The 19,955-nt window shown below is 46.6% G+C and overlaps 1 protein-coding gene across 1 annotated transcript; it reads right to left on the bottom strand.

The window, feature by feature from the left end:
* Window positions 1-1,893: 1,893 nt before the first annotated feature.
* Window positions 1,894-17,430, bottom strand: LOC311189402 (protein ELYS-like; the record flags this gene model as incomplete). The annotated part of the gene is made up of 27 exons (XM_084261069.1): window positions 1,894-2,121; window positions 2,887-3,081; window positions 3,975-4,212; window positions 4,700-4,850; window positions 4,939-5,086; window positions 5,743-5,874; window positions 5,953-6,097; window positions 6,222-6,409; window positions 7,030-7,176; window positions 7,570-7,626; window positions 7,727-7,850; window positions 8,479-8,572; window positions 9,308-9,412; window positions 9,955-10,095; window positions 10,258-10,347; window positions 10,440-10,530; window positions 11,060-11,188; window positions 11,625-11,686; window positions 12,110-12,291; window positions 12,382-12,514; window positions 13,309-13,459; window positions 14,017-14,101; window positions 15,060-15,176; window positions 15,305-15,512; window positions 16,066-16,246; window positions 16,752-17,005; window positions 17,310-17,430. The coding sequence occupies 27 exons, from the start codon at window positions 17,428-17,430 to the stop codon at window positions 1,894-1,896; spliced, it is 3,897 nt and encodes a 1,298-aa protein (XP_084117195.1).
* Between the last annotated feature and the right edge of the window lie 2,525 nt (window positions 17,431-19,955).

Genomic DNA, 19,955 nt, shown 5'->3' with positions numbered 1-19,955 from the left:
CCATGGCTGCAAGTGCTGGCAGGGGTTTGTTCCAGCGTAGGGTCACGGCGCCTTCTCTGTGCCTCCACCTGCTCCATCCAGCGTGGAGCCCCTCCACGGGCTGCAGGTGGGGTCTCGGCCTTTCCCATGGGTTTCTCCACGGGCTGCAGGGGCATCTTTCTCTCCAGTACCTGGGCTGCCTCCTCCCCCGCCCTGTTCCAGCCTTGGTGTCTGTACAGCTTGTTACATCTCCTCACTCCCTTCTCCAGTGGCAAAATGCAGCTGCTTCTGGGTTGTTTTCTCCTATATGTGATTCTCAGAGGCGCTTGCTATCTTTCAGGCCGCAACTTTGGCCTTGAATTGCTCGTTGTTCATAGTTTAGGCTGGCAGAAAACTGTAACTGCTGCTTAAAAAATCTCGTCTCAGCAGCACAGCCTCACAAAACTGCAACACATGGTGACTGAACTGTAGGTAAAATCTAGATATGCTTCAAACCAGTACAGCTACAAAAGCCAGTCATTTGCCTCACACTTGCACGAATGGGCACAATGGCAGAGAAATGCACTGGCTAGCCTCCAGCTGGGTGTACTTGAGCTAAAACTGGTTGTGGCTACTTCTCTGAATAAAATTTTACCTGGCCTGTGCAGCCGCTGGATCCCGCTGCAAAGAGGGTGCCCTTTCTTGTACTTTAGGAAGCCACTGCAAGGCCAAGAGGCCAGATCAAAGCTCACGGTTTCCCTGTGCCCTGGATTCCTGGGGTCCAATATGCTTGTGCTGTCCACAGAAACCACACTCTTCCTTCCTGCCCCCTTCCCTCTCCGTGTATTGAAATTACACTCATCACATCCAAATACCAGCAGTCATTCACTACTACGTTCAGCTTTTGTCTGGGTGCTAACCAAATGCAGCGGCAAGATGCACCTCACTGGTCGGTGACTGCTGTGGGACAAGCCTGCTCTTGAGCCCGGTCGGGTGAAACGCAGCCAAGGACCGGCTTAAAGCAACGGGCGCATCGGTAACCCTAACTGGCATTTTCCCTTTGCCTCACACACAGTGCTCACCTACGCAGCACAGTGCACTGGCAAAGGCATTCTATTTTAGGAACAGCTTTAATCCAGAAGGAACAGCAGCACAGTTACCTGCAAGTCTGTAAAAGAGACTTCCTATCTTGACTACTTTGGAATTAAGAGCATTCCTGGAATGGAAACGTGGAAGTTTGGTGAGGGAGACAATGGGGTAGGCTAATAGATTGCAACTACTCACAAGCAGCTGTGGCTTGCCTTCTGCCTGTGGTTTTTCCCCACACCAGAAATGAACAACTCGGATGTTTTTGATTCATTACAAGGGAACCGATTACATCACAGCAAATAAATGTGTTTTGGTGATGACCCTGAGATTAGTCTTGCATGGAGGAAGTTCTGATGGAGGATTCTATTAGTTATCTGCGGCCATATTTGCACACCGGGCAACACAAACAAGGTGGCAACAAAACAGAATCAAAGTAAATCAGTTAACACTTCAAGCACTTAACAGAGATAACATTTATTTACTTTAGTTCTTCATAGACAAGTATTAAAGCTATATTGATAGTCGCTTTCTGCCCCAGCGTCCTGTCCTTACTGGAGCCCTGGATGTGGTTGGTTCTTCATTTGTCTGTGCAGGTGTTTGTTCACCAGTATCCGTTTTGCATGGTTTAGCATGTGGAATTCTTCTTGCTCTTCTCCTTGGAGTATCAAGGAGTTCCACTTTCTCACCTGACTGTGTGTCTTCCCGAGTAGAGAGAGATTCTGTTTGTGGCAAGAGATTTTGTGTCCCCTTCCTAGCACTTTTTCCTCATCCAGTCTTTCTGGAAGGAGCGGAAAAAATATTGCTACCTTCAGCAACAGGCATTTCCTTACTAGCCTCTCTCAAGAGTTAAGATGCAGCTTCCTTTGCTCTTCTCAATCTTCTTCTTGGAGTCACTGCTACAAATTGCGTCCTGACAGGTAGTGTTTGTCCATCAGAACAAATAAAGCAGCTGCTTTTTACTTTTCCTACATTACGCTTCCTTCGTCTCCTAGGACTAACACGTAGTTTCCTATACGGTGATGTTTCAGGTGGTTCTGCTGTGGCTTGCGCCTCATCTGCACCATCTTCAAGAACCTAAAGTTAAAAAGCGACTGTTAATGCATTACTAGTTAGCAGGCTGATTAACTTCCGACGGAGCTGGATGAAACAGAGGACACTGAAACGCTGCTTTTCTCTTTCAGATCACCCCTGAAGGTAGTTAGAGCTGTGCAACACATTCCCTACTACAGAGCAAAATGTATGCATGTAAGGGTCAGAGAACAGAGCATTCGGTGTATGCAACCCGCGTGCTCCGTTTCTGGTTGTTCTGCAAGATGAAGTGGGTCTTGCATGTACTTGCCTTTACTATTTGTATCAAGCTACACATCGGGTTCACTACTGTGTCTTCAAGTAGAGGGAGGCTTTGCATACCCAGAATCATAACTCAAAACCTCTTTTTGCTGATGCTGGCACGCTCTCTATAAGAGGCAGTCATCGTTATAATAAAAGCAGATGATGACAATTCCTTAGTACATATACAGAAAGATCACATGTGTAGATTAGCACATGGCCCTGTTCTGCTCCCAGTTTCGGTACGTTCATTTGGAATCACAGCTCCTAACAACTCCAAGTAAAGACCTCCAAGGTCATGGGCATTTCTTGTGAGTATGTTGCTGTAGGCACGAGGCGTTACAGAAGCTCTGCCGTGGCTTTTTTGACCAAATTCAAGTCTGCCGTTCTGAAGGACAATCCCTATTCGCAATGTAAGGACTTTTGGCAAACTGGGAAAAAAACATCCCAATCAGATCAGAGTCAGTAAGGCCTTTAACGGTAACAATCCTTAAGTGCAGCCCTGCTTACCTCAGCAGTCCATCTGGCATTCGAGTTCTCTTCCCTGAAAGATATTCTCGGTTTCTTTGGCCGTACAGGACAAATGGATCGTCCTGGAGATGCAGAGGGAGTCGCTAGGGGTGTGGTGCGGAGGCTGGGTCTCAGAATAGACTGAGGGGTGATCCCAGAAAAGCCAGGAGCTGATGTGGCCAAGGCTTTAGCTCGCTATGAACAGAGATAAAACCACTCCATTTAAACAACAGTTGACTCATTAAAACCATGTTAAGTTAGTTTAAGTTACAGAGTCTGTGCCAGCAGCAAGGACAAAGCTTTGCCTCTACGCTGCTCTTCTCCCAAAGGTAGAAAATCCTGAAGGACAAACCCCAGGCTTTTCACGTTTCTCCTTGCCTCTTTCTTAATGCCAACATAAAATGTTTCCAACTGATTACCTGATGGAACACAGATAGGGCATCTTCTTGTCTGCAACACTATCTCCCCTCCCGATGAGATTTGCCATATCTATGCTGCTCTTCTAAAAGGCACACAGCTTCACATGGCACCCCAGACACAGTGACTGAGCACGCTGCCATGCGAAGCACCACCCAGCACAGCAACAGCCAGAGCCGATTCCTTTACTAATCAATGGATCCATCTGTGCACCAGACGAAAATAAGTGACCCTGCTGTAGAAGTCCCCACCCAGCTTCAGCGAGGAGCGTTCAGGTCTTCCTTCCTCAGCTGAAGGTGATTTCACAGTATGGAAAGGGTTTAAAAGCAGGATCATTTAAGCGACAAATTGCATCTTTCAATATCTAAGCATATTGAGAGTTCCAAATTGGACTTCCTTTGTTCTATCCAGTAAAAACAAGCTTATTTCACGGAGCTCTGTGACAACGGGCGTGCTGGGATTTAACTACAACTTAACTTCCCCTCTTCCAGACCCGTCCCCACCGTACTGTCTCCAAATGTACTGCCTATACAGTACTGACACGCAGACTGCAAATGCTCCACCTTTGGAACCCAGCAGTTTGTGTGTTACCTACTGGGGGGGTTTCGCCTTAAACCAAGTTCACAGGCCTTTGGGGTGGCCAGTTGTTCCTGGGTTTTGGCAGTACAGACCTTAACCACGAGTGGAGTCTTCAGTAAATTCAGCTCTGATGCTTGGGTAGAATCCACTGCCGAGGTGGAACGGTGCATGTTGGGTTGCAGTGGACTGGGTGCCACGAAGGAAGTAGAGGCTCTGCATGCTGAGTGCCAGCGACCACCACGTTGTGCAACTGGTGTCCCAACGACTGCATTGGGCAACTCTGCATCGGGAAGACGATGTGCTCTGACTGGTGGTTTGGTAGCTCCAGGGCTGGAATTACAAGGAAGGTGTAAATGACTTTCAGTCCTCTGAAGCCCAAACATACAGGAATTCCCATTTATTTCACCATAGCTTTGGAAATCTCCCAGCCTTTTTTCTATTCTGTAGAATTCTGACTATTTCTAACTAAGCCTGGGAAAAATGAAGCCAAAACTGGGCAGGAAGAGGTAAAAGATCACAACTTGATGGCATAGTCACATCCATCCAAACCCCTACACCAATGGGTAGATGGTAATCATAGCTTTAGATCCACAGAATCAGAGCATGTTAGGGGTTTTTAAGGAACCCTGAAAAAATATCTAGTCCATTTGGTTTGAGCTATCTAAAACTCTGAATGCACGTAAAAATACGTGTTTGCAGAAATAGAATTGCCGTAGAAGAAAACCTCTCTCTTCCAACATTACTTATAAGGACTTTTCCCCTCCCTCTCTTTCCAAGCATCTAGCTCAAGACACAACATTACTAGGAGGCTTCTTACCTATCACGTTGTGTGACGTGGGCTTTCTGCTTATTTCCGATACAGACTTCTCCAATTTTGGACAGAATGTTCCTGGTGAATGTTGCCCTTGTATGCACATTTGTTGCATTTCCTTCTTTTGCTGCTGTTGATAACCATGTTGGTCTGGAGACTGTGAAAAAGAGAGAAGGGGTATCAGCCCTGTCTCATCCAAGTGAGTGATGGTTAGTTGCACACTTCCTTCACCCTCCTAAAATTACCTTCTGTGATGACAGATGAAGGCACATGGTAAGGTTTGCCGCTCTCTCTAGCCAGCTTCCTCTGCACTCTGGGAAGGATCTTGCCACATTGGTCTAATACAGAATTTCTGGTGACTGCTCGCTCTCTCAGGCGAGGATCACGATCATTCTGGTGAAGGAAAGGTGTACAGCCAAAAGCCACCTCATTACAAGAAGTCCAGTGCACACAACGAGCTGTGCTATTTCTACGTAGTGACCAAAGAGCAGCAAGTTCTACCCACCAGCACCCACCAATTCCACCTGGTTCTTGTAGCCAACGAGCAGCAAGACTAGTGCAGCTACAGAACCTGCCACTCGGAGGGAAAACAATTCTCACACCCTCGTCAGCACCTGCCATTTTCAATCTGCTCACAAAAGAGCAGGCTCTGCCCTTCTCCTCCTGAAACACCCATGTCTGAGATTACCGAATCCACAGCGCAATCGCTAATTCTCTTGGTCAAAGTGAAGTGAATATTGCAACGACTAAGGGAAAAGTTACCTGCAGACACCTTCCGGCTGGCTGAAAGGTTTCAAATGTGATATGGGACCTACAACCTGCAAAACCACCTGCTGAGTCTGACTCACTGGAAAACTTTGGCTCTGGACAACAAGCAGTGCATCACAGGCCCAGAACAGAAGCTCTCAAACCTTATCTGGCTATTTTGAGGAATTGAATATTTCCAGGAAAGTTAAAAAAGCCCAGGCAGGACTTTTAGGGAGTACTATGAAGAACAGCTGGTAACCCCTAAGAGAAACTTGCCCACTGGCCAGAACCTTTATGCTTACCACAAGATTAACCTGCAGTGACTGATTCAGCTGTTCTGCAGGGTTAGAATTGGCACGCTGCCGTTGGTGGGCTAAAAGCAATTCATGACTCTGAACATCAGCATCGGTCAGTAAAAACTTCTCCAAATGCTCCTGTGAGAAATAACACCTGTCAGAACTGTACTAGGATTCCACCTCTTCTCTTTTTAAAGATTTGTTGTCCACACTTACTTGTTGAGTGACTGTAAAATGTAGTTTCAATAAATCTTCCATTAGTCCCAGCTCCCGACAGATTTCGTACGTGTGTTTTAGCAGCTCCTCCATGTTTAACTTGGTGCTGTGTTGATGCAACAGGCCCCAAGCCTCCACCAGGCACCTGCAATTAATTTCTTGTATTATTTTCTTTTGAGACTATTACAAGGATAACAAAGATTATTAACATTATGCCCCAAAAGCTGCCCCAAGATATTATGCCAAAATAGTGGGATCTATTTCGTTACCTATTGGACAGCAACACACTGAGGGAAAGCTTCACTTCCCCGCTGCTTGACATGGGTGGCTTCATCATCTGCATGTATCGGAGGGCTTGCCTGTGCTCTCCTTGGCACATGAGGCACTGAAGAACTCTCCAGTGTTGCCATGACACAGGTCTCATTGTAGCTGGGTGAAAGAGCAGGGCCAGTGAGTTCTGTAGAAGATAGAGGTCATGGTTATTAACTGCGCACACAAAGCAAAAAGCTCCCAATTTCTTAACTGAGGGTGCATGTGGGTTAAACAAACTTCTGTGAGCTACCAAGGAAATGCTTCATACAGGACAGGTTCACCTCAGTTCTTAAGTGCTTGCAGAGAAGAAGTTCAGTGTGCCAGACAGAACTGAGGGTGTGTTTTCAACGGTGTCATTCCCACTCTTGGGGGTTAACCAAACCTCTGGCTACAAACAGCCCTTTATGGAAATACCTTACAAAATAGGTACCTGTTCTCCCAGACACACGCCTTACACTAACATCAGGACAGGCTGCTCTGAGGCAGCATCCAACTGCTCTGCTCAGCTCAACCTAAAGGGGTGGCTTTGAAAACTCAGATAGCAAGCAGTACAAAAGAGGACTTTGTCTTTCTTTCAATCAGCTGCCTGGCAACACAGTTAAAATTTCAACCCATCCTTTAGTGCTGAGTATATTTTAGCACTATTACAAAAAGGGTCCCAAAGTTTTCTCACCCCTTATTAGCTAAGCAGCAGCTTTTAGCAGCATTTTCGAGATTACAGCCTTGTACTGCAATGTATATTGAAGAAATCCATTATCTACTTACTTCATAATCCTTGTGGTCTAGAAGCCAAAACCCTTGGATCAGCTTAACCAGATCCCAAGGGATGGCAAAGGCTGTTTGGAAGGAGTTGATTGAAGCATCTGTTTGGTTCGGAAAGGAATGCATGATGTCTAGCAGCAGGTAAATTGTCTGGCATCGAGCATCTAATTAAGGATCATAAATTTGTAGGACCAAAGATGGGTCACATTACAGTTAGAAAAAGCACTATGAAAGGCAAACACAAGAATGAGAGGAAGACAAATCTGCTGAGGTATCAGTCTTGCCTTTTGAAGCTCTTAGAAACAGCAGACAGACAGGTCCTGAGCTCAAAACCACCTTCCGAATAAGTTACCAGAAAGGAATGCTCATTGGCTTCTGCCAGCCATTCAGAAAGGTTACCTTCAGACCCTGAAGCACTCCCGTTACTCACTCAGCCTCCCTCTGCTCAGTGGAGCTGCCAGATGGACAATCCAAACATCTCAGCATCACAGAACATTTACGTGCACATACTGAAGGTGTCATACCGGTAACTGGAAAGGATACAATTGCATGCTTGTCGCTTTCTTCAATGCTTTCTAGCAAATAGAGATCCAGCAGTGCCTGGCATGAAAAAGTAATGAAGAGTTTTCTTATAAACTGTCTTTCATTAATCCTTGGTGTATGGAGGGGAGGGGTGTGTTTTCAGAGAAATGACGCTCACGTGTAAACTAGCAGGGGGATATTTCCCAGTTCCTCCTTCATCTCTCTGCCACAACTTCTCAGCCTGGTCTCCTAACTGGGAAACCATTCCATCAATCATCAAGCAGTCAGAATCCCATTTTCCTCTGGAACAAGAGGCAGCAAGGAGTTGCACAGAGTACATGGCTCAGGTTGCACAGAGGAAATGGTTCAAGATCAAGGGCTTGAAAGTGGAAACAGCCTGAGCCTGTTTGTCATTGCAGCAGCGTCATAGCCCAATCTGTGTTAGGCCCTTATTTCCTTTTCAGTACAATTTCCAAAGAAGAACCTCAGACCCCCTCAGCCAAGGCCTATCACCCGGATGCTAGTCAGCCAGGCCAGGGACGAAAGCTCCCACTGGGAACCGACTTCTATCCAACAGCCAGCGAGTGCTGGCTCTGCCAACCGCTTCATGTGCGTAAATAACACCGACGTACTTGTGAGTAGGGGATTCAGGCCAATACCATGGTTCCCAGAGATCACTAGTCAAGGAGAGAGAGGGCTTTTTTTAAAACAATGATGTCACCAAGAGACGCTGCAAAGCGGCCTTAGGTACAAACATTCTAACAGAGGAAAGCAACCTCTGTGTTCAAAGGAACACACACATCCCTGAAGCCAGGAGGATTGACAGCAAATGAATTCAGCACAGCAGAGACAACTGTCGACACAACAGCCATTCCCTTCCGCTCCTGGATGTGCAGCGGAAGCCTTCCAGAGTTTCCCTGTAAGGCCTACCTTGACAGACGCTCAAGTTGCTGTCGATGGCTGGTGTAGTAGCTCTGCAGCAGAGGATAATTGTAGAAAGGTCGAGCCAAAGGCACATCGTCATCTGCAGGCAAGAAAGTCCAAGCAAGTTAAAGAGGGAACAGCACATTTTTAAAGCAAAACTTTGACTAAAATAGCAGGAAATGAGCTCAGCACCGAGAAGCCTCCGACTCTGAACGAAGCCAGGGCTCTTTCTGCCTTTGACACTAGACTCAAGTCCTTCCTGTCTCAAGTGCCGTTTTTGGTTTACAGCTGAGGTAGCCTTCAGAACTTGTCATGTAACCTGAAGTTCACTATCAAAAAAACCCAAAACCCCCGTTCTCAAAGGGAGCGGGTTTTGAACATGTCAGCTGAGCTGATAATAGAATTCATAATCCCTCAGTTAAAGGAAGCATTTCCAAGGTTTATTTTTTCCTCAAGCAATATTTTCAAAACATGCAGGCAATGCTTCTCCTGTAAAAAAAGAGCATTCCAGTATTTGTTCCTTACTAGTTACTGGTTTCAAATCCCAAGGATTTCAACCTGTGGCCAAGAGCAGCTCCTGGAGATCAGAGGAACACTGTTGGTATTTCTAGAAGGGCACCCAGGAAAGAAACTGGCTGCATTATTCTACACCCCGTACTTGCTAAAACAGGAACAGCTCCGTTTCAGAAACAGAACTCCAGCATACGCTGTGACCACGGAACCAACACGACTTGTTACTGATGAAACGACTACTAAAGCACAGCTGAGAATGTCTCCATAGACATGGCTGAGCGGATGGTCTCCCTGTTGCAAATGAATTACAGTTCATGCTTACCTAAACCCTCTGGAAGGAGACTGGATCGACAGAACCAGGCAACCACTTGCGCATACAAAGAAACAAGGCTGGTTACCAACTGCTTCTTTCTCAAGTTGGCAAAACCTGAAACAAGGCATAAGATGATTTCTCTTTCTGCAAATCTTCACTTCTACACAATTCCCTTCATCCTACTCAATAGGAAGTATTTAAATAACAGGGCAGAAATCTTTCTCCTTGTATTCTCACTCGGTATGACTCTCTTCTCTGAAGAGAATCCCACACAGTCACCACCAAAACAAAAAGCAACCCCTGCAAAGAAACAGGTTCACTAGAGGTTAAAATGCAACTAGAGCTTTTCACATAGCAGACATTTTTACTATAGCAAATGCTACCACATTCACTTGCTGTCGTCTCAACCCAGCTGCTGCCTGCGTAGCTTCTTGCTGAACGTAACCTCCCCAGCCACTCAACAAACTATGTCCCGGAACTCTGTGCATATTACATGACAGTCACAACTTCTCAGATTTAAGCCCCTTCTCCCAGCTGCGTCTGACTGCCTTCTCATCATCAAAACCAACCAAAGCTCCTGTTTCCACAATTACAACCCAAGCATCACTCCAAATCTTAACAGAATGTATGAGAGATTGAATGATGCTGTTACAAACCTTGTTCGGTAAGCTCTCGTGCCTCTGTTAGAAAACAGTTTAAGACTCTGCTAAGGTTGGTCAAAAGCAACTGGCAGTGCTGAAGAGACCGTAACGTCTGTGGGTCAATGAAGTTGCAAGAACCATCGAAGAGCGGAGCACCTTTTCAAGAAGAAATAGTCCATCATTAGCGTACAAAGCAATTGCAGAGTTTCAAGGTTCCCTTCGGGAACCGTGTGCAATAACAGGTGCCAGCAGACTTCTGAGCAAGTTCAATCAGTAGGAATGATTTTACAGGTGCAGAATGACCACATTAGTACTCACACATTTGGTCCAACTCATTTTTTGTACAGATCACTTTGTTCCACGTCCACGCAAGAACAAACCGCCAATTGGCAGCAGAACTTGGCCGCTCTGTAAGAAAACAAAAGAAGAAATGAATCAGCACCTTCAAACTCAAAGCTAAAAAGTCTACCATAAAACCAGCCTCAGAAGTCAAGGATTACCTTCAGATGCCCAATGTTTAATGCATCCCGTCAGAAAATCTAAAGAGCCTGTTCGGACAGCAGCTGACAGTATCGCTTCAAATTGCTCCTCCTAATCACAACAGACAAAATAAAATGAGACTCTGACATATTTTGATATCTGAACCCTCAACTCTAAGTGTTTATCTCTAACTGCCGACTCATTCAGAGATCGCAAGTCAATTAGTCCAGAGGTATAGCTCTGCTTTCAGAGGATGCAGTAGTTTGCCTCTGAGGCAGACTCCCCCCCTTGTCAGGTACTAAATGCCAAACCTAATGCTTTGGGAAACCGGCGGGGATGGAGGTTCCTCTGAGGGAACAATGCCTCCTCTTGCACCCGACCAGCACTAACTGCACGATGCCTTGGGCCTCTCTGTGGCACGGAATAAGCCGATGGTTCCCTAGCCCCAGATCCACTGTGGCTGCTGCCAGTCAAATGCGGCACTTGGGACCTCAGGCGACTGTTACTTCTGCTAACTGAAGGCAACACTCATGCTTCAGGGCAAATATGAGGAAGACCATATCATCACCTCTCGGAGCCTCTGCAGCCTTGGCAAACAAGAGGGATGGATCTCCCCTGTGATCCCCTGATGCGCACGCACCTGACTCAAACTGGATGGCGAGACATCAGACAGTCTCGGAGACAGCAAGCCAGATACAAGACACCTGTTGTAGGTCTCAGGAATGGCTTTGATTATTGAAGGACCGGATTTCTTTAGCAACTGCAACGTCTGAAACATCAGTCACAAAATACAGGTTAAGACAGCATTGCTTTTCTCCAACAGCCCAGTACTTTCTCCTGTTCTCCCTTCTGCCCCCCTCCTTCAAGTTAATCAGGGATCAAAACCCTCGCTTCAGGCCATGCCAGCAGTTCCACGGGTGAGGAACAAAGAAGTAATGGCTTTCCCTCCCCTAAAGCAATGCTGCATTTCTTTCTAGGCATTCAATCCCCGATCGTGCTTCAACGGGTGACAACAGGAGTGTTACAGTCCCAAGAGTCGCCCTAAAACATTACCGCGCACCTAAAACTGGCAGGACGCAACTGGAATGATGCCTGCGAATGGGCAGGGTGAGCATAAAGGGTCTCTGAGGCTGAAAGTGGGGCAAGAGAGAACACGGAAAAGCTACATCTCCCGACACTCGCAACAGAGGTACAGCAAAGATCACCTCCTTCTGGAAGCCGGTGCAAGTCATGTGAACCACTCCGGAGTTCAGCAAGCACGTACCATCTGCAGAAACAATGAGCATGTGACAGCCCCCTGTACTCTCACGGTTACTCTCTGAGCACTTTACACTCGCACGTAGCAGTATCTGGACAGATGTAACTGAGCACCCGTTGTCTTCAGCAGAGCACTGACGCAGTTTGGGATACAAAACAATTTCTCTCGAGTGCTATCCAGGTGCTGTGCTGTGAGCTTCAGTTCAAGGCCCTTTCATTTTATAACCATCACCACTTCAGTGTCGGCATTACCAAAGCAACAAACACTAAAACCCAGACAGCAAGCTCAAAGACATGTTTCAGAGTTGGCCTTGGGAGGGGCCTGGAGCTTTTTCCTTGGGTATTGGAGTGACAAACAATGAATCGGAGAACCAGTCCATGGCCTCTGACCTCCATGGCAGCTTAGCACTATTCAAAGCAGTGAAATACCTACCAAAGTTGTAGATGCCTGGATGAAAAAACTGCTCAGGTGGTGGATGAGATGGAGGAACTCCCCGACTGAGACTCCACTCCTTTACCAGAACATCCAAAATGAGCTTTGGAGAAGTCACCCTCGTTACAGCATCCAGCGACCACAGTGCAAAGTAGGGGCAATCGTGAAGGAATTCTTCCGCCCTTAAAGAAAAGCAGTGCATAAGCTCAACGCTGACAGCTCAGTGAATTCTTCCAAAGCGATATATGGAGAACAACGAAAGAAAAACCTACCTTAGTGAATCCGGCATTTCAGTCTGATACCAGCGATTAATGTCAAATACACACAAAAAAGTCGATGGTGTTCGCTGACCATAGGTATTCACTTGCCAGCTGAAGACTGAGACACTGGTCTCAGGAGAGATGACTGTAAAAGACAAGACGTTGATTCTCATTGGTGGAAAATACGATTTGTCTGCTATTTTTAAAACACCGCTTTCCGTTTTACCTTAGTTCTGTCACCAAGCACAACACGTACTGATTGGGATGAGGAAGAGTTTAGCAAAACCCAAAGCATCCTAGGATGCTTTCAGAAAGCATGCAAACATGTCTAGTATACAATTGTGTCGCTCAGTAACATTCTACTCCAGTTCTCTCACTAAGTGGAGTCGTCTCTCTTCTCTGGGGAGAATGCATTTGCTGGACGTAAGCAAAGTAGGTGGCATTTCATTTTCCATAATTGAGTAAGGAACAAGGTGCTATTTCTGTTGATTTCATTATTACCATTTAGGGAACCTCATACACTTCACTATTAGTTGCAGGACTCAGCAGCAAACGTCATCTGCCTTGTGTTTGCTACACTTCAGAAAAACATGGACGTTGATTCCAGTGAGAAACTATATACAGTATGGATTTTCCCTCCAGTTGGAATAGAATCATAGACTTGTTTTGGTTGGAAAGACCTTTAAGATCATCAAGTCCACCATTAACTTCTTTTTAGGGACCATGTCCCTAAGCACCACATCTCCATGCCTCTCAAATACCTCCAGGGATGTCTCGTTGTGAGCTTCTGTGCCATTTCTCTTTTGTTAGCTCCTGAAACTAAACTGCCTTTAGAGAGATGAAAATGGAAGCCACTTGTTCCCTTGAGGAATCTCAGATAACCTAGGCATCCAGTGTCTCCTTTTCAGTAAGCCCAGCAAGCTAGTCTAATGAACAAACCTTCATTAAGGCTTTCCTCACTGCCATCAGGGTGGCTAAATTTTTCAATGGTCTGACAGCTGAGTAGTTTAGTATTCCTGGTCTGCCCTCTCAAGGGAACGATTCCACCTGTGAGATCCAAACTGTAGCATTCGCCGCAGGATTTCAAACCCTGGGGAAAAAAGAAGCGACAAGCAGAAAGGGCATTTGAGATCCAATCCGACATTATTCCTAAATCTGAAAGAACGTATGTCTGGCTACAAAGAAAAATGCTGAAGTTGTCTGTGAAGCACGCATGCTCCCTTCTCTTTCATCAAGTAACTTTGGAAATAGCAGACAAGAGCAGCAGCTAAGAAAAATCAAACCCATCTCTTTGAGAAACTAACATGAAGCCTAAGCGGAGACTCTCACTTCTATTATAGAATAAACAAACACTAAAACCAATAGTATCAGGAGCCTGTCAGAGATTAATTTTAACTGCTGAATTTCCAACTTTTATTCCAATGCAAAGAGGAGCCAGTCCACACATGACACTGCAGGATCAAATTCCATGGCTTGCTTTCAAAAACCGTGGACAAACGCCACGCCCAAGAAGCACCAGCAAAAGACTTACTATTTTTTTTCAGTCAGCTCTGAGTTTTAAGGGTAAATACTGCACAGGCCAACTTAGGTGATAGTCCCATAGAGAAAACGACTCCTTTCATCCTCTCTCATACATGCATCATTTACCTCATACATGACTTGTCCGGATGCCAAGCGTTTTCTGCCACCAAAAGCCAGCTGCAACAGATGTAAACTCACAACGTCCCCTCCGCTGAAAAAAGTATCAGTGATGGAATATGGTTACAAAGCTGCTTTATAGTCCTCATTTCATTAGATCTAGACTGAAGACATCTTAATGGCACACTTTTGCTGAGAAGACCAGCACCACGACCTCCCAAAACACGACAGGCTGGTCACATTCAGCCATTAAAACATAAAGGAGGAAACGCTGACAGCTTCGGGGGCAAGTGCTAACCCTACAATTGGAAAGCTTTAGTCTGGTGTTGCTGTACAAACTATAAGTTGTTGGAAGTAGTTCTTCAAAGGGAAGAGTTCTCAGTCAACAAGGTTTTCAAGTCAAACCTAATAGAAACTGCTGAGCTGATTAGGGAGTTTCCAGATGCTGAAGGAGAGAGAGATCTCATCCCTTCCCTTCCCTTCCTCCCAAAGTGCCAAGCCACTGCACCCTGCAACATTCTGATCTGATTCCTTAGCCCAGCAGGAAACCATTGACTTGTCTGCTGAACAGTGGCTGTTGTCTGCCAGGTGAGCTGAACTGGCTCACAAAGGCTCCAGAGGCTGCTCCAGTTGGCAGAAGGGAATGGGCAATGCCGGCACCTCCCTCCTTCAGGGGCAGCAGCCCGGCACATCTGACCTGCAGCTCAGCTGGGCTCAATGGTATTTTCGTGTCACGCTGCAAATACCAAACATGTCAGAAGCAGTCGTCAAGAAACAACGGAAATCATTCAAGAATGCAAGCACAAATGATTAGCCACTGCTGCTTTGCCTTCATTCAGAAGGCAGGAATTAGTAGCTCCCTCTTCCCAACAGTGAAATCCTGTTGAGATTGCATTGTAAGCTCATTGTAAGATCAGGTACCTTTCGTGCCCGAGAGAATCTCCTGAGCAGCTACAAAAACCAGAACAACCATACACGTATCAACTGCAGGTGAACACATACTGAACAAAAAATTAAATTCATTCCGTGGCTTGTGGTAAGTTGTTATTCACCTTTCTTGTGTAGACTGAACGGCCCAGAGGTAGCAACGATTGCGAGGATCATTCTCAGGCTCTTGAAAAGTAACAGCATAGACAGGAATCCGGCCACCTTCTGGTTGAGCGTGGTGCCTACAGGTTTAAAAAACAAAAACAACAGCAACAACAATGAAAAAAGAAAACCTCTCTTTACATTAACATGCTTCCTTAAGCAAAAAGAGTGCTACCCCAGGCATGGCCGAGCGTAAAGGCCTACTTACTCCCTCTTCAGAGTTTTCATGTTCCATAGTGACAGGTAGCCATCTGAAAAGCCCACCACCAGCTGATTGGTTCTGCTTATGTAGCACAGGGTTGATACTGATGGTCCTGAAGGTGCTTGCAATTGAAAAGAGATATGTCTGCGTTCCCTGGTCGCAATTGCTCTTCTTTCCGGGACTTCAGCAGGAATAATAAAGAAAACTTCTAGATCTGCACACACAAACCAGGCAATAAATGATTCCATGGAGGTGGCATTTTAAACACTGATGTGACACCACCTGTAATCCAATTCTACCGCTCCAGGCCAAATACCTATTTAGGCAGCACTCTCTTTGCCATTGCCATCGTGCATGTATTCAAAGAACCACAAACTCTCCCATCAGACAGGGGCTCCCATTCACATTTCAAAACCGGTAGAAGAGTAACCTCCACAGAAAAGAGGATCTTAGACTCTGGAAACCAGGAGTTTGGGCCTTGCCACAAAGCTGTCATCTGAAGTGACAGCAACTCCTGAAGCCACTGTTGCAATAGGCAAAACAGCGTATGAACGCTACAGACACAAACTGGAGGTTTCACTCCTCCAAATCCATGGCTTGCGAAGCTTTGGAAGCTTGTTCAGGACTGTAGGATGTCAAATCGCTGCCTGTAATCAGGAGTCACACATGTCTGCACGCTAGCATCTTCAAAGCGGCATGCTCAGGGTTGAGGTAAAAGCCACAAGTTGCCTTAGTTTTCAATTCCAGTTTGAAAACTGAAAGCTTACCTGATTCTTCTACTTCGCTCTGACTGCCAGATAAATCATCCAAGCAAAGGTCAACCAGAAGGACGTAACCAGCATCTGTAGCCACTGCTGCCACTCCAAAGAGACATCGCAGGCTCTGATGTAGGTGCTGAGTGCTCACACTGGCTCCTCCGTAATTACTTATGACTTCTATAGCAGTTACCTATAGGAAAACTGCAAATTACTATTTCTGCTGTTTTGAAAGCTCAATAGAAATCATTCAAAAGCAAAGCCAGAAAGTAAACACAGGACTGTAAGATTTAAAAACAAACCCTTGCTTCCCATGACAACAAGGAAAAGAGAGAGGAAAAAACCAAAAAAGCCCTGCACAAAACCCTGTTAGTGCCTTCCATTTACTAGCAAACAGTCCAACCAGTAAGACTTGTGTCCTGGCCGCATTGACCTCATTGGTCTACTAGCTATACGCTTGTGAGAGCCCACAGCTCTCCTCTGCCAGCTAAAGCTCCAAGACTCACTACCCCGAGTCAAGACAAAATCGTGTTCTGCTCTAAAGCACCTGCTTGCAAGTGGGACACTCTTGGGAACATGTCTGAGTCATTGGCAGCATGCCTATGGAGGTTTGGGATATTTTGAAGACAGTTTTCTGACAGGATTATGCAGCTCCTAACATCACAAAGCCTTCATTTCTCCAAAGAAAAAGTACGTACCCGTCCAGGAATAAAAACAGCTTTAACCACTCTCGATATCCCAAGGTCGTACAGGCAGAGAACGCTTCCTTCTGCTTCTTCCAAGCCAACCAGCAGCCCAGTTCTCTTCTGCCAGGAAAACTCCCTTACCACACGAACAGTGGGAAGCTCTTGGTTTACTCCACTGAATCGGTAAGCAGAAAGACGCTCTCCGGTGACAGAGTTCACTACCTCCAGATGAGGGCCACGTGCCAGCCAGGCTAGCGCGTTTCTCCCTGGAAGAGAAGAGAAGAGAAAGCCATCTTAACTCAATTACTGCATTGACAGTCCGGTAGATAGGGTCTACCTGGCCGTAAGAGCAGCCTAGAGGTCCAGAGAGGCACCCAGCTCTACTGTCAGATCACCTAGAAAGTCAGCTGCCTAGCCTGCTCAGCCACTTGCAGCAGCTCTCTCTCTGATTACTCTCTGCATCCTACTAAATACTCTGGGAGTGTGGCCGCAGCGCTTAGCAGCGTTGTCCTCTCCCTTCCAGGCAAGAATAACTTGGTAAGGAGACCAACTTTAAAGGAAAACGCTCACCTCCAGAAAACTTCCCGCACAGCACAGAATCCGGGCTTTTCCCATCTTGCCCAAGGGCCTGAAGTGTCACCTCTGGAAACTGCAGCAGACTGGTTGTTACCTCAGCCTGTAGCTCTTGCATTCTTCACTGTAAATAAAGACAAAAAAAGGCAAAAATAGACTCATGTCTGCCATACCTAGCTTGGAGATTGACAGAAGTGGCATCAGCACGCAGTGTGAAATCTCCTGTATGTCACTTGTAGCTCTCAGCCTAAAACAATGGCACTTGGGACAGACTTTGATCTCCCAGCAGAGCAAAAGGAGAACCCTTTGCTTTTCTGATTCCTATGAGATCACCAACAAAAAATGCCACAGACGTACTGACAAGGTAAGTAACAGGAAAAAACCTGAGAAAGAAAGAATCCTACTTTGAAAAGCTGCTCAGTAACAGGATGAGTTTCCTCATGATTTGTCCCTTCCCTTGGTTTCTATTTGATTCTTTATTGTCAGTGGCCGCCTAGTAGGTTTCATGCAGCGCTGATGGCTCCTTCCCTTTTTCCCCTTTTGATTAGAACATTAAGCAACACTTAAGCACCTTCACTCTCAAATTCTTCCACAAAATATACTGCTGCTCTTGTCACATTACAAGCACCCCAGGCCTGCACGAATAACCTCTCTTCCTTACAACGTAGGAGGTCACAGCTGGTGTCCAAGACTAGGCTCTAGGAGCAACAGAAAGTTACTGAAGGCAAGCTTTTGTGAATACATCCAGTCTCTAGGAATCCTTACTTTGGTGAAGAAAGGTTCTGCTCTAAAGCCTGGGCACTGGAATCGACTCAGTTTCAAGCCACAAGCTCTCTACCTGCGAATACATCCCAGTACCTTCTGCCAGCATGAAAGCCACAAGCGCGTGAACTCACAGCACGTCACAGTCAGAGTCCTGCACTGAGCACAACTCAAGAGTCTGAGAAGAAAACTACTGACTGGCTCAGGGGCGTTTTCCCCAGAAAATCGGGAAGCAACCCACAAGCACTGGAGGACAAGCAGATGGGAAAGACACTTCCTGCACCTTAGGAGTCAAGTTCCATGAATTTCCACTTTGCCATATTTAACCCGTGCAGACAGAGGATTTAGCAAGGCAGGTAGCCGGCCATTTAGCCCACAGCACTGGGTCCTTCCTTTCCCACTCAGGCAGAAATCCTGCCCCATGTTTCAGGCAAAAGCCCGACATTTAACGCAAAGCATTGGTCTCAGTCTAAAAAGCCAACAGCATAACAGAGAGACGGTCGCTATCACAAATCTACAATCAGGCTTATTTTGCTCCAGTGCAGCTTCCCAACTGCCTTGCAGAGCTTGTGCTCCGCAAGTTCTGCGAGAAGCACAAATCCACAGCAGAAGGTGAGGAAAAAGAAGAAGGAATTTCAGCTCTCCATCCCAACAACCCCAACAGCTAAGATCGCGCCGCCTCTGATGCACAACGTAGCTTGGATTTCCCGTTGATTAGGAAAACAGAGAAAGCCCACGCAGATCAGAAGTTGACATTGGGGCCAGTTTGCCCAGCTGCCTCCTGTGATTACTCTCCAACACAACTGTACTTTCATTCAAGAGTTGCCATACCTGTGTAACGTGGCTCAGTTTGCAACAGTTCCTCGTGACAGTTCGCCAATTGTGCTCTTTTTGACAGTACCTGGACAGCCAGAAGTAGCTGCCAAGTGTCTCGGTGCACAACACACACGCAGCCCTCCCCGAGGAGAGATGCAGGAGTTACCCAGACTGTTCCAGGACACGGCAACCGTGTCCCATCGCACTGCATCACAATGCAGTCAGTCACCAAGGTTACCTGATCCACCCCACTGCTCAAGCAGGGTCACCTGGAGCAGGCTGCCCACAGCCTCATCCGGGTGCCTTTAGAGTACCTGATTCTGCAACACGCCTTTACAAACCGCAACCTGACAAGCTGAACTGCCAAAACATCTGCAAGACAGGCACCTGGCCCAGCCTTTGGCGGAGACTTTCCTACCAGTTGAAGTGTTCTCTCCACCACACAAGTAAACCCACGCCACACTAGCAAAGGTAGAAGACACAAAATAATAGAAGCCTGACAAAGTGCATTCTGCTGTCTTCAGAAAGCAAATGCCAGGCAAATCACTGCAGGAAAACAAGCTGATGCTGTAGGAGAACAAGGAGCTGTCCTCATCAGGACAGCACACAGCATACACTTATTACAGCAGAAATCAAGCAACTGTACTGCCCCAGGCTGGCTTCATGCAAAGGTCAAGAGACCAGCCACAAAAGGCGCTGGACTCCTGAACAGCTGTGGTCTCCCCATTAAACCCAGCCCTCGCCCCGCGACCACCGCTCTCCACAGATAGCTCACTTCCCACCACCTCTGTTTAGCCAAATCCCGGCGTTGAAGCAAAGAAAAGGTTCATCAATGGCAACTGGGAGGGGAGCAGCGTATGGCCCTTCAGGGAAGGTGTTCCTTGAGTGATTTCTTAACCAAGTCACCATCAGACCCCTTCTGTCCCAGAGCACTCGTCACGCACGTGCCCGTGCGCTCTGCATCCGCTGTCCGTTCTGAGCCAGCAAACACTGCACCTCTTCTGGACAGCTTTAACCAGACATGGAAAATAGCAGACCCCATGAGAGAGGAGGACGGGTGGCAAG

The sequence above is a fragment of the Gallinula chloropus genome (genome assembly GCF_964237585.1).
Source record: "Gallinula chloropus genome assembly, chromosome: 3".
Taxonomy (NCBI): Eukaryota; Metazoa; Chordata; class Aves; order Gruiformes; family Rallidae; genus Gallinula; species Gallinula chloropus.
Note: the sequence above shows the minus strand (reverse complement) of the source record. Positions and strands in the feature narration are given on the sequence as shown.